General features: G+C 32.9%; 2 protein-coding genes across 8 annotated transcripts; both read left to right on the top strand.

The window, feature by feature from the left end:
* Nucleotides 1-1,086: 1,086 nt before the first annotated feature.
* On the top strand, nucleotides 1,087-3,948 carry LOC134709312 (uncharacterized). 4 transcript variants are annotated; one of them, XM_063569476.1, is made up of 4 exons: nucleotides 1,087-1,245; nucleotides 1,532-1,663; nucleotides 2,640-2,913; nucleotides 3,553-3,948. In XM_063569476.1, exons 3-4 carry the CDS (start codon nucleotides 2,871-2,873, stop codon nucleotides 3,942-3,944), a joined length of 435 nt encoding a protein of 144 aa, XP_063425546.1. In that variant the 5' UTR covers nucleotides 1,087-1,245; nucleotides 1,532-1,663; nucleotides 2,640-2,870; the 3' UTR covers nucleotides 3,945-3,948. The 4 variants fall into 3 exon arrangements, with proteins under 4 accessions (XP_063425546.1, XP_063425549.1, XP_063425548.1 ...); XM_063569478.1 differs by lacking the exons at nucleotides 1,087-1,245; nucleotides 1,532-1,663 and adding an exon at nucleotides 1,675-2,002; XM_063569477.1 differs by lacking the exons at nucleotides 1,087-1,245; nucleotides 1,532-1,663 and having other exon boundaries at nucleotides 1,675-2,913.
* A 4,663-nt stretch (nucleotides 3,949-8,611) lies between these two features.
* On the top strand, nucleotides 8,612-16,534 carry LOC134710947 (uncharacterized). 4 transcript variants are annotated; one of them, XM_063571366.1, is made up of 2 exons: nucleotides 8,612-8,789; nucleotides 14,918-16,534. In XM_063571366.1, the coding sequence occupies exon 2, from the start codon at nucleotides 14,936-14,938 to the stop codon at nucleotides 16,349-16,351; it is 1,416 nt and encodes a 471-aa protein (XP_063427436.1). In that variant the 5' UTR covers nucleotides 8,612-8,789; nucleotides 14,918-14,935; the 3' UTR covers nucleotides 16,352-16,534. The 4 variants fall into 4 exon arrangements, with proteins under 4 accessions (XP_063427436.1, XP_063427437.1, XP_063427440.1 ...); XM_063571367.1 differs by lacking the exon at nucleotides 8,612-8,789 and adding an exon at nucleotides 13,806-14,238; XM_063571370.1 differs by lacking the exon at nucleotides 8,612-8,789 and adding an exon at nucleotides 14,278-14,367.
* Nucleotides 16,535-18,657: the final 2,123 nt, after the last annotated feature.

Here is an 18,657-nt window from a genome sequence, read left to right as displayed (position 1 = left end):
GGTTGCATTGTTACCATGGACACACAATTGGAACATTTTTTGGACAAACACAGTGAACAACTTATTGATAAACACAGCACTGTGAACAACTTATTGATAAACACTTGGAACACTTTAGGAAAAACTCTGTGGTCGGGTTGTTGTCTCTTTGACACCTTCCATTCTCAATTCTATTTTCAATAAATTTACAACATACGGGAACAATTAAAACTGACAAACATGTTGCAATTTATTTGGCGTTATAACACAAAAAGGGTAGTTAGCAGTGAACCTGAGAAAACTATGCGCTGCTACCATACTTCGACGTCATAAATATCCCCAATGCCAACGTTATTGTCGAAGTATCGGCAATACACTGTAGCGGAATAAGTTTTCAAAGTCTATTCAGCTTTTTGGAGATAAGAAAAATTAAAAGAAATTTCTGGTGAGTAATGTTATTTCACTTTTTCAAGTAATATACTTTTTAATCAGTAATTTATTTAAAACCCCGCGTTTAAAAAATCGCTGTATAAGCTCCTATCAAGCCACCACAATATCTTATCTATTATGCTAAAACGTCTAAGGTTTAAATAGATGAAGAATTAGTGTTGCTTAAAAAAAAAGGTATAATTTTGTTACCGTTTGTCGTTCGCAGGTCAAATGCATTCTACATTATATGGTCAGACTTCATGAAAATGATTATTAATCAAAATGTATTTAAAACAATAGCCTAACTACAGGAACAAGGGTTGTATAAACAAAATAACTTAAGAAGAAACACAGAAAAGACCCCCCCAAAAAACAACACCAACTGAACAACAAAAGCGAATACTGTGATGAATGCAATTTAATTTCCATCATGATTGGATTAGCGATGCATTAATTTAAACATGTATACCTAAAAAAAATTCTCTTAAATGTATATCAATATTTTCATGGAGAACTGCAAAATTCTTTGCAGTGAAACCATATTTGATTGCATGATTCAGCAAATTTCTAAATTTAAATAAATGGAAAAGGGTGGGGGGAAAGGTGGGGGGAGCGGTGATACAAAAAAACTTCATGATACATTTGAACTAATAGTTGGTTCAACAATTAATAGGTTGATAATGGAAATGTCTACCCAACAAGAGGAAAGGGATCATTTTACCGTGTCAGGGTTTTGTGAGGCCATTTTGAGTACAGCAGAATTTGAATGTTCGCTGGAGGACATACTACACAAAAAGGCCTCTGAGGCAAAGATGCTAGTTTGGAAAATGGAACTTAGTAAGTTTCTATTTATACAATAGAAAGAGAGAGAGAGAGATGCAAAATGCAATGGCAAACAATGGTCATATACAATATGTGTCGCTCAAATTCGCGAGTAAATTTATATACGGTCATCAAACAAAAGAGTAAAATTTAAACGGGTTACTATTAATTGATTCTGCTACGATCTATTGAGAACAGTTTCATGCACCATTGTTGTAAAAATTTAGAACTGATTATCATTCAAAATGTATAAAATATCTGATTTTCCTCATTTGGATATTTGTTTCGTTTATTTCAACAGAAAGAGAAAATAAGGAAGAGAAGAAAACAGAAAAAGATGAGTATAAGGAGGAGGAGAAAAAAGAAAAGCATGAGGATAAGAAAGAAATCAAGCCAGAAATTGGTGTAGATATATCAACAGAAAAATTACGGGGTAATTTTTCTTTGAGTTTTGGCGAGTTATCACTATGCTACGTTTCTTATTGGAGTATATCTTTTATAAAAAATCATCAATTTTCCTCACTGAGAATAACAGCTCTGAATAAAAAATAAGGAGATATGGTATCCTAACTTGTCAGATGAAAGTTTATATTTTAATTTTAAAGTCAGTTGGTGTAAATAAATGCTAAATTGGACTCATAAATTTAAAGGCCCGATGAAAAGCAAGTAATGGAGTTTTCTTCTGTTCTTTCTAGAATTGAAAATAATAAAGATACACGAGCAGAGAATTGGAGAGAACCCACTGAAGAATGCCGTCGGACATGTAAACAAGGTACAATAGAAAATTAGTGGGCATTAGTGTGAGGTTTATGTAAACGATAATACCAATGCAATATTATATTCTTAGTGGAACAGGACTTTCGTTGCTGTTCTTCATATTCACAGGGTGAGATTAAGGCCAATGAGACAATGTCACTTCTGACAGCAAGACCTTATACTCTTTTTTCCCGATACAAACAAAAAGTAGCTTGAAAGTTGCAAGGGCATCTTCTACCCCATTGATTTGGCGTTAGTCAAACAGAAAGACAATAAATGGACGTAACTAATCTATTGTTTTCTAAATTGTGAAAGTTTAAGATGTTCTACTGTGTCAAAAGATTGATTTAATTGTGTTCATATGCTAGTGGTTTTCTGATAGTTCTAATGAAAACCATGCATGTTATTTTTAAAGTTTCATTTGAATCTTATGTATGTATGTGTATAAATCTTGATTAAATCAACAGATTGTTTCAAATTAAAAACAGCTTTTTTGTCTTTTGGTTAATAAATAAGCTCTTCGTTTTCAACCATATTTTGAAATATACATTGTATCTTTAAATAGTAAGTAAGCCGAATTTTTGCACCATTTTAACACCAGTGTTACCTTTGCGTGTTGTGTTTATTTTTAAGATGTTATATAACTATTATAGGATTCAGTCCAGATTTCTGTACTAAGTGGAATAAGTGATGACAAAGAAACGAAAAAGGGCGTAAAGAAAATTAAAAAAGGACTTGAGAAAGAAGAAAAGATAAGACAGAAGAAAGTTAAAGAAGAGGAAACGATTGTGAAAACAGAATACAAAGCAATCGAAAAGAGTACTCAAAAATACTCAAAAGATGTCAAGTCAAAATGGAAGAAGGAAGAGAAAAAAAGAAAACAGATGAAAAAGATGGGTGAAAAAGCACAAAGGATGTTAGAAAAAGGTATCTATTTCTTAAATTTGCAAACTTCCTTCAGTTTTCTCCTGACTTAACGAATTTTATTGGTTGCCGTAGACATGGTAGACTTTATTATCTGGTGGTTGCCGTAGACATGCATGGTAGACGATACTATAGTCTTTTCTGACTTCAACCAAAAATCAATAAGAGAAATGAAAAAATTTCTTATTCAATTATCATATTTCATATTTCTATTATCTAATTTTAAGAAATTAATTGGTTTAATCCGAGTTCCATGTACATGTTCATGAAAAGTTTGTCTAATACCATGGTTAGAAATTTTCATTAGTGGGCGCCATGGCCACTGACTGCATAAAAGGGGGGGGGGGGGCAGCTCCGGTAATGCTTCTGGGATTCCCTATATAACCAACCAAATTTTTCCTAGAAAAAGGGGGTTCCGGGTACCCTGCTGACCTCTCCCCCTCAAATCCGCCTCTGATTACAGTTTGCAATTTAGTTGGTATAGTTCGATATTTTCATTTAAAAGAAAGTAAAAAGCTTAGGCTAACAGAAGTATGAAGCAAATATTTTTGATCAGCACTGCCAAAAATAAACCAGATTGCACTAAGTTTAAATCTTTTTATATAAAACATTGAATTTCTGCATCTATGTTTATGTTTACAGAAATGAAGAAGATCGAAAGAGAGAGAGTAAGGGACGAAAAGAAAAAACAACTCCAAGATAGTGATGTTGTTCAGGAAAAACTAAATGATTTAGAAACAGTGAAAACAAATGGAGAGACAGATAATGACGAAGACGAAATGAAGAAAAAGGATCAAACTATCGATGTTGATTCGGAGACACAAAATTATGTCACAAAAAACAAAACAGAGAAAGAGACAATCATCTGTGAAAGCACTGAAAAGAATGAAGAGAAAGAAAATCCCGAAAAAGATGCAAAAGCCATTGAAATGGACCCCAAAAATGCCGGAAAGAAAACCACATTTGCTGCAAGAATCAGTGGATTCTTTCGATCCTTGTCGTGTATCAAAGGGCAAAAGAAAAGCAAAGATTAGTGTGTTGATGAACTGTTGTTATTAATGTTATATATGTTATTTTTATTTTTATTTTATTTCTATTTTATGTTTTTATTGACTACCCCCAAAAAATGACATTTAGTTTTGGAGCTTTGAGCGATCATTTAGTAGAGTGTATACGTTTCATCGTGTTTTTTGTTTTTTTCTTTTTGTGTGTGAGCTTCTTGTCGATCTGATCAGTTATTGTGCTTTTAAACAAATATCCTATATGGAATAAGGACAGAGACGCTCTCACAAATATGTTAATCTCTACAACATTTTTGTATGTCTATTCCAAAAGAGTGACAAAAGATACCAGAGGCTCAGTCAACTCGTAAATCGAAAATAAACTGACAACGCCATGTCTAAAAATGAAAAACACAAACAGACAAACAATAGTTCACATGACATAACAAAGAAAACAAAAGAATAAGCAACACGAGCCCCACCAATAAATAGGGGTGATCTCAGGTGCTACGGAAGTGTAAGCAGAACCTGCTCCACATGTGGCATCTATCAAGTCGGGAACCTGTTGCTCAGGGGTTGTCGTAGGTTGCTGCCTTTTAGTTTATGTTTAACGTTTATTGATTAGCATTAAAAAGGCTGTTGATTTTCTGGTTTCATTGATCGGATGTCGCTGAACAGTTTCTTGTTTTATATAAAGAGCCCGAATGATTCTGGCTACCAAACCGAATTTCCGATTCTTCTTTTAAACTGTGGTACCAGAGTTGCTTCCCTTTAAACAGTCCAGTACACGATCAGCATCCAGATATAAACAAGTAGATCGATAATATATTATTTATATTTTTCCACAATGTTGCGGAGAATTTTGACTGGTTCTTATCGTTTATTTGCCTTGTTGGTATTTTTTATGCATTGGCTATTTACACATTAAAATCTCACCGAACAAACAAGTCCAAGATTGCACTGACGTCTGACGACCTTTTTTCAGGACTTGTGAGGCCTGTTTGTACGTGACCAACAAGTAATAAAAAAGTAAAAATCACATAAATACTGAACTTAAATTAAAATACAATAACGGAAAGTCCGTTTTCAAATGTCAAAAACTCCCAAGCTCAAACTCGTCAAACGAATGACTGTCATATTCCTGACTTGGTACGATTAATCCTGATTTTATAAGTAGCTAGCAGATCATCTCACTTGTATGACAGTCGCATCCAATTCCATCATGTTGACAACGATGTGTGAACAAAACAAAGACATAATAGGTAAAAATGTCAAAAATAGGGGAACAGCAGTCATCATTGTGTTATAATCTCGGTCAATGTAAAAAAAAGATAAAAACAATATGGAACACAGAAGCACAAAGATGCCATAATAGACAGAGCACATAAGCAAAAATTAGAGACCTGGTTACAAAAATGTATAAAAGCACAATAATGGGATGTATAAGTACAGAGCCACGTCATATGTATATAGAAACACAAAACGCATATATAGACAAAACACAATAGCAACTATTAAGGAAAGAATATAATCGTTATCATAGAACAGTAACACATGTACAATGATTGGATGTATATATAAGGCAACAACCATTTTCTTATCTGGGGTGGGGGGGTGGGGCTGGGATTTTTATTTTGTTCATAATTTTTTTTTCAGAACCTTCGTCCGAATTTTTTTTTTTTTCTTTTGAGAAGGAAAGCAAATTTTGTTTTCCTATAATGTGGAACAGAAACACATTTTTTTTTCTCAAAACCATATAATTTACATAAAATTCATTTCAATCTTTATGTCCCACCTACGATAGTAGAGGGGCATTATGTTTTCTGGTCTGTTCATCCGTTCGTCCGTCTGTTCGTTCGTCCGTCTGTCCCGCTTCAGATAAAAGTGTTTGGTCGAGGTAGTTTTTGATGAAGTTGAAGTCCAATCAACTTGAAACTTAGTACACATGTTCCTTATGATATTATCTTTCAAATTTTAATGCCTAATTATATTTTTTATCCAATTTCATGGTCCATTGAACATGGAAAATGAAAGTGCGAGTGGGGCATCCGTTTACTTTGGACACATTCTTGTTTAAATTGATGTAAAATGTAAAGTGCATAGCTCTGTCTTTATCCTGGCATTGGCTGTTGTCTCTGTTTTTTTAGCCCACTTTCTACATTATGATATTCTCTAAGTCCGTCTTACAGGTACCACATTCCTCGAATTTTAATACTGCAATTGAAGTGGCCACCATTGCCATATGTAATGGCAAAGAGTGAGTAGCTCCAAATTATAAACATCCACTGTTTCCAACTATGATAATTGACATTCCATTAAAAAAAAAGAGGTATAAAGAATGATACAGAATGATACAAAGGAAAATACTACCGGCATACAAGTCTGTGTCATACACAATCAGGGCCTTTAAAAGACTGCTTATCATACCATATCTATCCCTGTTATAAAAAGACCATTTCATGTTTATAATAGTAGCATACATGCAGGAGATTTGGAATGCTTTTAAATATTTCTGGATCAAACACTATTACAGGAAAATACAAAAAGTAATAAGGTATAAATAGAAATCTTAGCGTAATCTGTATACTGGACAGATGCTATAATTTGCTGTGAAACACCTCAACTGTTGTTATTTTTACTATTCTCAAATTCAGCAGTGCACTTTTTTTTTTCATGCAGGTGACAGCATAATTTTTTTTCAGCTACAATGCATATAACATTTTTTTTTCTTTCAGCTAGGCCATCAAAATATTGTTTTCAAAAAAATACCAAGTTGTTGCCTAGGAACGAAGCCAGGGCATATGTGTCAAAGAAACACAAAAAGGCATATAGACATAGCACATTAGCAAAAATGAAAGAAAATAATACAAAAATTTGCTATAGCACAATAACATAATGACGGAGTGTATAGGTACAGAGCAACGACATATGTGTAAGAAACACAATAAGACATATAGACAAAGCACATTAGCAAAAAATGAAAGACAAGAATACAAAAATTGTCATAGAACAATAGCAAAACGGTGGGATAAATAAGTACAGAGCCACGTCATATGTATATAGAAACACAATAACATATAGACAAACCACATTAGCAAAAAATGAAACACAAGAATACAAAAATTGTCATAGAACAATAACAAAACGGTGGGATAAATAAGTACAGAGCCACGTCATATGTATATAGAAACACAAAAAACACAATAACATATAGACAAACCACATTAGCAAAAAATGAAACACAAGAATACAAAAATTGTCATAGAACAATAACAAAACGGTGGGATAAATAAGTACAGAGCCACGTCATATGTATATAGAAACACAATAACATATAGACAAACCACATTAGCAAAAAAGGAAACACAAGAATACAAAAATTGTCATAGAACAATAGTTAAACGGTGGGATAAATAAGTACATAGTCACGTCTAATGGATATCACCAGAAACAGAGGACAAGTTCACGACCAATGAGCTGTCCGTAATCTGAACTTCGTCAATGGTTATCTTTTGGTGTATATTTACGTCTTTTGATCGTTCGATCGTGTGTAGTGGTGTGGTTGTCGGAGAGGGGTTACGACTTAACAGAGGTTTATTTTGATGATGGGATAGATATATCTTTAGTTGACTCTGGTTTTTCTTGACCATGGTATGCAAATTTGCAATCCTCAGCTGAATCCGCCGAGTTGCATTGTATAACTCACCGGGTCTTTTTGTTTTGCTTCATATTTGGCTTACATTTTATTTATATCCAACGTATTGGTGTACTAGAGTGATTATGAAGCACAGATATAGTGTGGGGAAAGTAACGACTATTTCATTCTTTTGTCACAATGTATTGCAATATTCCATAAGTCGTTTTCCTGTTATTTTCAGGGGTCTCTCACACAAAAATTGTAAACAACTACCAGTATTTTCTATTCATTTGTCTGTTTTCGTATAACACAGTCACTAGAGGTAAAGGGGGAGGGTTGAGATCTCATAAACATGTTTAACCCCGCCGCAATGTTGCGCCTGTCCCAAGTCAGGAGCCTCTAACTTTAGTTAGTCTTGTATGATTTATAATTTTAGTTTCTTGTGAATAATTTGGAGTTAAGTATGACGTCCATTATCACTTTACTAGTATACATATTTTTTTAGGGCCAGCTGAAGGACGCTTTTAAAGTAAACCAAGGATTTGTATAGTCAGTCTAACTATACAAATCCTTGAGTAAACGGGTGCGAGAGTTTCTCGCTACATTGAAGACCCATTGGAATTTGGTGGCCTGAGGCTTCGGCTGTTGTCTGCTCTATGGTCGGGTTGTTGTCGCTTAGACACATTCCAAATTTCCTTTTTCAATTTTACTATGTAATAATAAGCACTTGGTTTTTCGATTTTATTCTAAAAGACCCCGGGTTTCAATGTTTGAATATTAAACCTGAGTATATTTTTATAGTACCCTTGGGGTATTGATACTATCTCTAATGGACTGACATGAGTTTGGCAACTTCATTTAAGAGTGTAATTGACAATTTAAATCTTGTAAAATTAAAAGTTTAAAACCATTCAACAAGGTCAAGCGATCAATTAAAAGTTAATAAACACAAGGGTATTAAAATAATCTTGCTTAACTAAGTTACAGGCCTTAAATAGATTGAAACATGGAATTTTAAAGCTCGTTTCAAAATATTTATGTATTTATTTAATCAATTCTAAAATCGCAGTTCAGTTTTATTAAATCTCATTGACATGGGCATTGTATGGTCAGAATTTGATCGTCAACATCATAGGATTATAAAGCATATACGTATTAACATACATATATAAGATATTGGCAAAGTTACCTATACGATTACCTGGATAACCTATCTCTCTCGGTAATCATGAGACCACCAGGTAAGAGAGATGTTTTTCTCATTTTGAAATTATTAAGACAAATTAAATTAAAAAATCACGGAAGAGAAAAAATATAAAAAAACCTTTTATTTTGATACAAAAAAAATTATCGAATGGTAAATGATTTAAATAGTATTTTTAAAAGCGCAACTGGTTCGGTGTTTACGTTCCAGTGTAACGACTTTTTTAACCGAGGGGGAAAACAACACGAAAGAAAAAAAAATATAAAAAAAACAACTTTCATTTTGATACCAAAAAATATCGAATGATCTATCCACATCTTTTTATTTTTGAATGAACAAAAATATCGAATCCTAGTTTAATTAAATTATTGAAATAGTAGATGTAAAGCGCAGTTTGCTCTTTATTAACGTTCTAGTGTTATGGCTTTTGTAACAGGGAAAAGAAACAATTCATTTAAAATACAGATAAAATTTAAATTGTAATTTGATACATCTTTGGCAAATGCAAAACAAACAAAAGAGATATATAGTTGTTTAATTGATAAATTTGTATACTGAAAACTTTTTTGTGGTACCAATACAGAAAATTAACAAACAAGCTTGCGCTCAATTTTATCAAAGAATGTAAAATTTGCGCAAATGAAACTACAACTAAATTGTAATAAGTCATGGTCCTTTACCATAAAATAGTATGGAACGACTACTGTATTCCACATTTTGTTGACGTATCATTGCAAAATGAAACATTGTATAACAGTTGTTATTTGCAAGCCAAGTCACTGACTGAGTCTGGCTTCAGCAAACTGTAGTCATGTTAAACACAAACCTCAAAATAGAGATAATTCTCCAAATGAGTACGTTGTCCTTAAAATGAAGATTATTTTCTAGTGTTCAAAAACTATTTCATCACATTTTAATTCTTGAAAAATTTAGAAATATTTGTTAAATATGAAGAAGCCTGTCGTGATTTACTGAGAAGTTACCAGCTTATCAATACTTCGAAAAATTGACCATTTTCCAGCTACTTACTTTATCAAAAGCCAAAACAAAAATATGGTTCTTTGGCAGAAATTGTTCCATTTTCTACTTTTTCTATATTTAAATCACTAAGACTTGTTTTATAAAATTTTGAATAAGCACTATCAAGTGATTACACAATTGAGTGATTGTTACTGATCTGCGGAATAGTTTCCAAATGGCGGGTTGTCCCTTACCTGTCAATGGTTGCACTATCATGCAGTAGCAGGATTTTTAAATTTAATTCTACTGAAAGATGATACAGTTTCTTTGTGTTGCAAAGAAAGGAAGAAAAGAATCACTGAACAAATAACAACAAAACCATTTTAAACGTTGCAGGATTTTTCAAATTTGTTCTACCGAAGTAGGCTATAAAATAGTTTATTTGTGTTTGAAAGAAAGGAAGAAAAAAGTCACTGAACAAATAACAAAAAACCTATGGCAGTAATTGTGCATGTGCAGTGCAGCCTAATGAGGCGAATGCATTAAGTGCTTGTTTGATCAGAAGGCAGATTGGAACTCTAATTTACTTTGATAAATCAGAAAACTCTTCAAATCTTAATGTTTATTCATAGTTTATTCCTATATGTCACGATTATGGACTTTAACTGAGAATCTAAAAAATCCAATAAAATTCATTAAGTCGATAAACCGGCCAATGTACGCGATGGTAATCATAGGGAAAATTTATACCCAAGTATATATTGATAAGATTTGATACTAATCTATTTTTAAACAATAATACAAGATGATCAATGATTAAATGATTACACTGAACAGAAATTTGCATACGTAACGGAATTGCAACGAGCACGTGACGTTCATTATCATGTTTTAAATGTGGACCAAGTTCATCCAAGGAAGCCATTACAAATGAAAGGGAATGTTTTGAATATTTTACTCGTACAATGATTTGTTGTTCTCTCTCCCTGTAATGATTTTTTTCTACAAAGACATGTTGTTCTCTTTTTATTTACATTTTTTTTGGCACTTTTGATTTATTTGGGTTTGGTCGGAAGTTTTTTTATTCGTATTTTGTTTTGTAAAGTTTTTTATTCGTGCAAATCAGCATCGATTATCTGTATGTTAGAGACGGTTATCACTTTTTTTCAACATTTCAATGGTAAAGTTAACTTTCACTCAAATATGAACTTGCCAATTGATGGGAAGAGGGATGTATAGATACGCAGCCACGAACAGTTTTACTTAGGCATTAACTAAATATAAGTATTACATTATCCTATGATCTCTAGATGCGCTAGCATCTTTAAAACACATGTTCTTGTTTTGGATCAATATGTAGCTTGCTTTAATTCTACATTCGTTTGATTGTTTGGACAGCCATGTCATGACGTTGACTACAATAAGCATGATAGTAGATTGAAACGTGAGCAAGCTGGATTCGGTCTGCTATATATAAAACTAGATTCAATCTCCAGCTTTCTTTTAGAAATGCCTGTACCAAATCATGGCCGTGACAGCTGGTAAAACGCCTGTGTTCTCACGAAGAGATTTACTCTTTTCTTAACAGATTGTTGTTTTTTTTTTATATGCGTCTTTTTCAGGCCAAGAAGAAGCTAAAATTCCCTAGTTGTCGTTGGTTGCTATCCGTAATATTTGGTGTACTTATTTAAATCGGTTTATATTTTATAATGTCGGTCTCTTTATGTTTAACTATACTATATGGACTTTGCTTATATATAAAAGTCCGTACGGTGACCGACAGTTGGTTACATCGATTTCCTTTGGTCTCTGATGGAGAGATGTCTGACTTCCGGAGCACCTGAGATCACCCCTAGTTTTTGGTGGGGTTCGTGTTGCTTATTTTTTAGTTTTCTATGTTGTGTCATGTGTTTTATTGTTGGTCTGTTTTTCTGTTTGTCTTCATTCATTTTTAGTCAGTCGTTGTCAGTTTATTTTCGATTTTTGAGTTTGACTGTCCCTCTGGAGTCTTTCTTTTTTTTTTAATCTTTATTCCACATCTTTTTATTTTTGAATGAACATTATAATGGTTTACTTTTATAAAATTATTATTTGGATGGAGAGTTGTCTCATTGGCACTCACACCACATCTTCCTATATCTATTGATTTAATATATATCTGCTCATAAGGAGGATTGTTGTCTCTTTGACAAATTCCCCATTTTCATTCTCAATTTGATTAAAGTTCGCCTTCATGTGTTATTACCTATCATATACATCTGCAAATACTTGGGTATTTCAAATTAACACATATCCTTGATATTAAATCAAAATATGGATTTGTTATTTATTTATTCAGTTTTCAATTTCAAAGTACATCACACCTACATTTCACTAATACATTAAGCAGATAAATATGATATATGACGTCACATAAATACGTAAACTTTGGAACATTTTCTAAAACTAATTTTGTTTTTGCGGATAAAGTCGTTTGAAGCGTTCATTAAACTTTTCCTAATCCTGATAAAATATATTGATGAAACGATTCCACATTCGTGAGTATGACCGAAATTAAATAGAAGCATTGTTAAAGCTTAGTTTTACGTACACTAGTATCGGAGTGTTTGTTGACTTTGCAGATATCAGTTTTTCTACGTATTGATTTTAACTTTCTACCCATAAAGGTATAGTAAAATGAAGTACTTGGGGAAGTATTAAATAATTTGAACACCACTGACTCATGGCAACAGTGTCCACTTAGCTCAATGTCACGATTAGTGTAAATATTAGCTTTTAGTATATGTAACAAGCTAGAAAATGTTAATACTCTTGAAGTGTTGTTACATCGAAGCTGATACATGTATACAAGGTTTAATCGAGTATACCATTGATAAAATATGATGCACCTTTTTACACATGACGTTTTTTGCAACTGCGTGGAATTTTGCATTTATTTTCACTTTAAACATTGTAAATATTAGCCGCTTAGTATATGTAACAAGCTAGAAAATGTTAATACTCTTGAAGTATTGTTACATCTAAGCTGATACATGTATACAAGGTTTAATCGAGTATACCATTGATAAAATATGATGCACCTTTTTACACATGACATTTTTTGCAACTGCGTGGCATTTTGCAATTTTTTTTTCTCACTTTAAACATGGTAAATATTAGCTTTAGTATGTTATAAGCTAGAAAATATTAATACCATTGAAGTGTTGTTACATCTAAGCTGATACATGTATACAAGGTTTAATCGAGTATACCATTTAAAAAATGTAATGCACCGACTTTTATCTTGCTTTTTACACATGACCTTTGTGCTACTACCTGGCCTTTTGCATTTTTATCGGTTAAAACATACAAAATGTGTTTTTAGTTTTATATTAACCGTTTTTCTGAATAGTGATAATTCTAAATAGCAACATGCTTTCATACCATATGCAATGTTTTAAATATCACATGACAAATGTACCAACCAATGGTAAACGTTTTAAGAAAAGGGACAAGCGAAACATTAGAATATTTGAAGGATTAGCATTGCACACAAATTTCAGTGGAGTTTTTTTTTAAACATTTGCTATATTTTAAAAATTGCAAATATAAGAATTTAACAAAGATTAAGTTTATCATCCTTTTGTTTTTTAATTTTTTTTATTTGCCATATAATACTGTTGTTTGATACTCGTCCAGATTCTTCGATGTACTTAAAAAAATGTAAGGCTATAAGTTCAAATGGTAATTATATAAATGGCATATGTTATTGATACATTAATTGGTAAACTAAAATAATTATCATTACCAGCATATTTTTGTTCAAGGTCTCGTCTTTACGAGAAGTAAACTTGAAGCTTTCTTTGGATAGTGAAATGAAAATTGGCGATGGAATGACGTAAAAGTTGACGGATGGTTGATTCAAATCTATTTTTTTATATTGGTTTCCCAATCATTTTTCCATATCATGGCTCCATGGTGTTTTAGCTACGTTATACTGAAGATCAATAAAATCCCGTTTTAGACTGAACTTCTATTTACAGGTGCAAATTACATTTTCATTGTGCGATCACACCTTTGTTGAATGACACTCAAGTCAGATTCAGAATCAAAAACAGATTCTTAAAAATTTGTGAGCTATCCATAATAGTGATAAAACTATTGGGTATCGGAACGTTTAGAGACGTATAATGGATAACCTATTTCGATTCCTCTTAAATATTTCATGAGTTAAAAGTTTCATCTTACAAGAAGAATTGCATCTTTATCTTCAAATTGGAATTGAATTAATGTTTATGATACGATAGTTTATCCTTTTAAATGTTCACATAGAACATGATCGATCTATGTGTACATTGTACCATGACAACCGGGGTTTGACAAAGACGATTTAAAGAGTTATTTATACAATACATACCGTGGCCTTTAACATGGAATTAAAGTATGGAATCACACGTTGTAGTGTTATGTGTTAGTTTGTTCTAAACTTCTGATATATTAAAATAACAACTTTTTACATGACTGTGGTTTTCAAAATTTTGCTTGAGGTGAGTTTTTGAACTATTGTATTTTAAACGTTTAACGTGGCCTTAGATCAGATCTTAGAGAAGCACAGAGCAAGAACATTCACAAGGAGTTCCGTTAAATAATTACACATTCTGCGGAATGTTTTCATTGTAAAGCTTTCAATACTTAGTTATTTTCATAGCTGTTTTATATTTTATACACGCACAATTTTATAAGGATATTTAAACAATTCATATGCCTTTTATACTTACACATATATTTAAAATGACATAAGAATTTATTATTTATTATTTTAATTCATTTACCATGCTCTATGTTCCGTTCAATGCACTTTTAAATTATATATAATACGTCTTTTTGAAAATTGACGAAAATAGTATAAAAAATGCATGGTACATCAATTTTCAATACAGTCTAGTCACGTGCAGTGTCAATATGTATTTACAAAAAAATCAGTAATTGCTATAATTATTTATATCCGTTAACAAGGAATAAAATCGAAAGTGTAAACAAAATGTAAGGTTTTCTTTTTCATTGTTATATATTTATGAAAAGATGGATTGTGTTTGGTAATTTGAAACGCATGATCTTTAAAATGCCAATTCTTTCTTTTTGTCTTTTGTTCGGCATTTTAATTAAGTCTTGACACGGAATTACAATGTATATCATAATGTAAACAGTTCATTGGTCTATTTACAGGTTTCAACCATGTAGATCATGGCCTCATCGAATGCGACTATTGTTAGTAACGACAGCGATCCAGAACCACCCAGAAATTCTTCAGATAAAGTATTGTCTCGAATCAATTTAAGTTTTCACGAATCAAAAGCAGATCAGATATTCAGACTTGTACAAGACCAAGAGGAATTAAATAAAAAGTTTACCGAACGCGCCTTACATCGCCAAGACGATCACTGTGCGGAAGGGGATAATAGCTTAAGTGATAGCTCATTTAAAGAGACAGAAAAAAGACTATCACAACGTCTCTCTGTGCATAAACAAAAAGGTGGTAGATCTAAAACTTCTATGGGATTTCATAATGATAAAAATATAATAAATAATTCATCATCAGACGAGGAGGAAACAAAAATGGCCGACGAAGAACGAATGATAAATACCAGGATTAATCGTCCAAAATCCAGTTACGTCCGACGACGCCATCTACCGGCGGACGATGAAGATGAGAGTCCCGTTGACTCTACTGCACAAAGACGCTGCCGGTCTACAAGACCAACTTCTAGACTAGGAAAACGAGATGTCGAGGGTTCATATCGCGAGTGTCCTAGTCGACATGAAGGCGATAACAGAAAAATGGTGCTAACAGAGACATCATTTAACGTCCAGGCTCCGCCAGCCACGCCTACTAATGACATTATTGACCCTGTAGGGTACGACAGGTATGCTCATATGAAGACACCTGTACCATGTGTTGAACCTGATATAACACGTGAACGACCGGGTATTTCACGTGAACGAACTGGTATAATACGTGAGCGAACTGGTATAATTCGTGAGCGAACTGGTATAAGACGTGAACGAACTGATTTACGAAGCACAAATAAAAACTCTGAAAATACCAATACAACAAACACAAGCTTCAGTAAAGCACAATATGAAAAACATGCCAGAAATCGTCAAAGAGAAGACACAATGTCTGAAATTTCGACCAGACAACGACATCGCAGGCAGCAATATGGTAATGTTCGGGCTAGTCGACCTACTTCTGAAAATGTGTATCTTGTGCGTCAAAGAACGGAAGCGAGGTTACTAAAAAACGGAAATTCTACTTCAAATATGAACAATAGACCGAAGTCAGATAGGGTCATTATGACTTCAAATGGACCAAAGCCTATACTGTCAATTGATTCTAATCCAGTCAATAGTACGACATTAAGTTACCAGAAAAATAGTGTTCAGTCGTCACAAAATACAACATTGGACTATACATCATCCTCACGACCTATGTCTCGACGTGGGGGACGTTCTTCTCAGGAAGTAGCAAATCGGCCTCCAGGGGTAATTGCAAATAGACCTCCTTTAAGTCTTATGAAACTACCGCCTTTAGACTCCTCTGTTAGTAAACGTGCTGAGAGGACACTAGCTTTAACGAATGCACGTGAAACGTGTGTATAATGTAACTAAAAAGATGTTATATTTACTTTTGTGCATTTTACGTTGCCATTTATGCTACAATTTTGTGCTTTATGTAACAAGGAATTTTATAAATCCCTTATTATGACGTAAGTAACTGAGAAAATTACACATGCAATAAATAAATTGTATGTGGAAATTGATTTGTTAATAAAAATCATAAAATAAAGTATTTTATAAGTGTATATATTATGTTTCGGATATGCTAAAAACTAATATAAGCATGACACATTTTCCCCTGCTCGTTAAACAAACACCATGCAGTCAATTACTTAATTAGCCATTCATCAGGGATGATTATACTCATGTAAATGATTTTGCTCACATTTTCAAGCTTTCTTAAGCGTAGTGACCGTCATAAATAAATTTGAACATATATATCGTTTTGCTGAATCCAATGTACTAGTACATTGAAGGATTGGCTGTATATAAGTCGGAACTCAACACAAGGCCAAATTAACAACCAAACGATAAACCACCCACACACACATATACAAGGAACTATCACACATTCGACTTAAAAAATCCGCGAAAAAGGTATAGAAATCAGATGAATATTGATTTATTTCACTTACTATCAACATTTAATAACTGCCAATCAACAGTTCTCTAAACTAGAAAACTTGGCTTAATGGTCATGTCATAAAAATATTATGACTTATTTTTCGTCATAGTGTTTTCAGTTGGGCTGTTTTGGAGTCAAGTAAACAACTGGCTAATGTCAGTTGTAAATGATCTTGTACATATTTTATCTTCTTTCAATTGATACTGTTAATAAAACAGTATGCTTTTTCGATATTGAAATAAAATTGACAGTTTTTAAATTTCATTATGGCACGGAAGACTATAACTGGAACCCCCCGTTCTTGTTACTGTATTAATCCCAAAGTTGTCATTGTATATCGAGCATTCGGAACCCACATAGATTTGATACTGTAACTAATCGAAATGTGTCCGTAGTGCAAGGATGCCCCACTTGCTGTATCATATTTTATGTTCAGTAGACCGTGGGATCATAGGGAAAATGTGTACTAACTTTCAAGTTGATTAAACTTCAACTTCATCAAAAACTAACTTGACCAAAAAAAATAACCCTAAGCGAGACAAACGAACGGACAGACGGACGGACGGCTGCACAGACCGAAAAACCGAAAAACATAATACCAGTAAAATGCTGTGAAAGTGACATCGCCAGTTACAACACGACGAAGACTTGTCTGATGACTGCTGAGTGCACTGCTGTGTCATTTAATTAGGTCCGTGTCCGTTCTAAAATAAATTTGTAATTTTAGTTCCCCGTGAATAACATTGATCATTAAATGCTTCATAAAATATTCAAATTTATGCAATACATCAAGCAAAATTAAAATTTTCATGAATAGAAAATTGATTCAGATACCTGCTTTAAAATTATACTGTTGTTATGTTTTAAAAACATGTAGAAAGATGATACAGCGCTTTGACTTCAATTTCAATTTGCAAATGTCAGCAACAACGACAATTTAAAATATTGCAAAGTTTTTCTACCTATTAAAGCTATTTAAAACGTATTTTGCAGAATCATTGTTTGCATTGAACCCAATTTTGTTTTGTTTTTCTCATCATTGTTTTGCCGTCATTGATTGTTAAATTTAATTAATATGAGAAAAACTCGTCGTAATAATATTTCAGTTAATATTGAACCAGTATACAAGAACTATCAACATCTAGATCAAGTACCACAAAGAACCGAACAAAATACGGGGAAGTATGTAAAGTATTGATGTTTAAAATAAACAAATCGATTGGAAGATATCCAAAAATTGAGATAAAAAGGTTCAGATATTAGCTATGCAAAATAGTTCAATAAATATTTCCTATCAACGTATAATATTCTGCTATTGTTATCGAACTAATTTTTTCTCTAACATACCGCAGTAAGAACTACGTTGTTAAAGGGTCTTAGTATGTATTATAATGAAAGACGAATAAGGAAAGAATGTGATATTGAGCAATTAGTTTACATTTTTGAAGGCTTCTATACCATCTCCGGAGAGAAATGATTTCACTTGCACGCCTGTCCTCAAAACACACAAATTATGAAAATTATACAAAACTTGAGGGCTACCATACCAGATCTGGACAGAAATAATGTCACTTGCACGCATTGTCCACAGAACACACAAATTAAGAGAAATATACAAAACTGGAAGGCTACCATGCCATATCCGGAGAAAAATAAGGTCACTTGCACGCCTTGTCCACAGAACACAAAATTAAGGAGAAATTTACAAACATGAAGGCTACCA

Source organism: Mytilus trossulus, chromosome 3 (assembly GCF_036588685.1).
Source record: "Mytilus trossulus isolate FHL-02 chromosome 3, PNRI_Mtr1.1.1.hap1, whole genome shotgun sequence".
Classification (NCBI taxonomy): Eukaryota; Metazoa; Mollusca; class Bivalvia; order Mytilida; family Mytilidae; genus Mytilus; species Mytilus trossulus.
Note: the sequence above shows the minus strand (reverse complement) of the source record. Positions and strands in the feature narration are given on the sequence as shown.

Coding starts and splice junctions, on each gene's coding strand:
- LOC134709312 (XM_063569476.1), top strand. CDS start 2,871: ATGAAAAAGATGGGTGAAAAAGCACAAAGGATGTTAGAAAAAG. Junction 2,914..3,552: donor ACAAAGGATGTTAGAAAAAG/GTATCTATTTCT, acceptor TTATGTTTACAG/AAATGAAGAAGATCGAAAGA.
- LOC134710947 (XM_063571366.1), top strand. CDS start 14,936: ATGGCCTCATCGAATGCGACTATTGTTAGTAACGACAGCGATCCAGAA.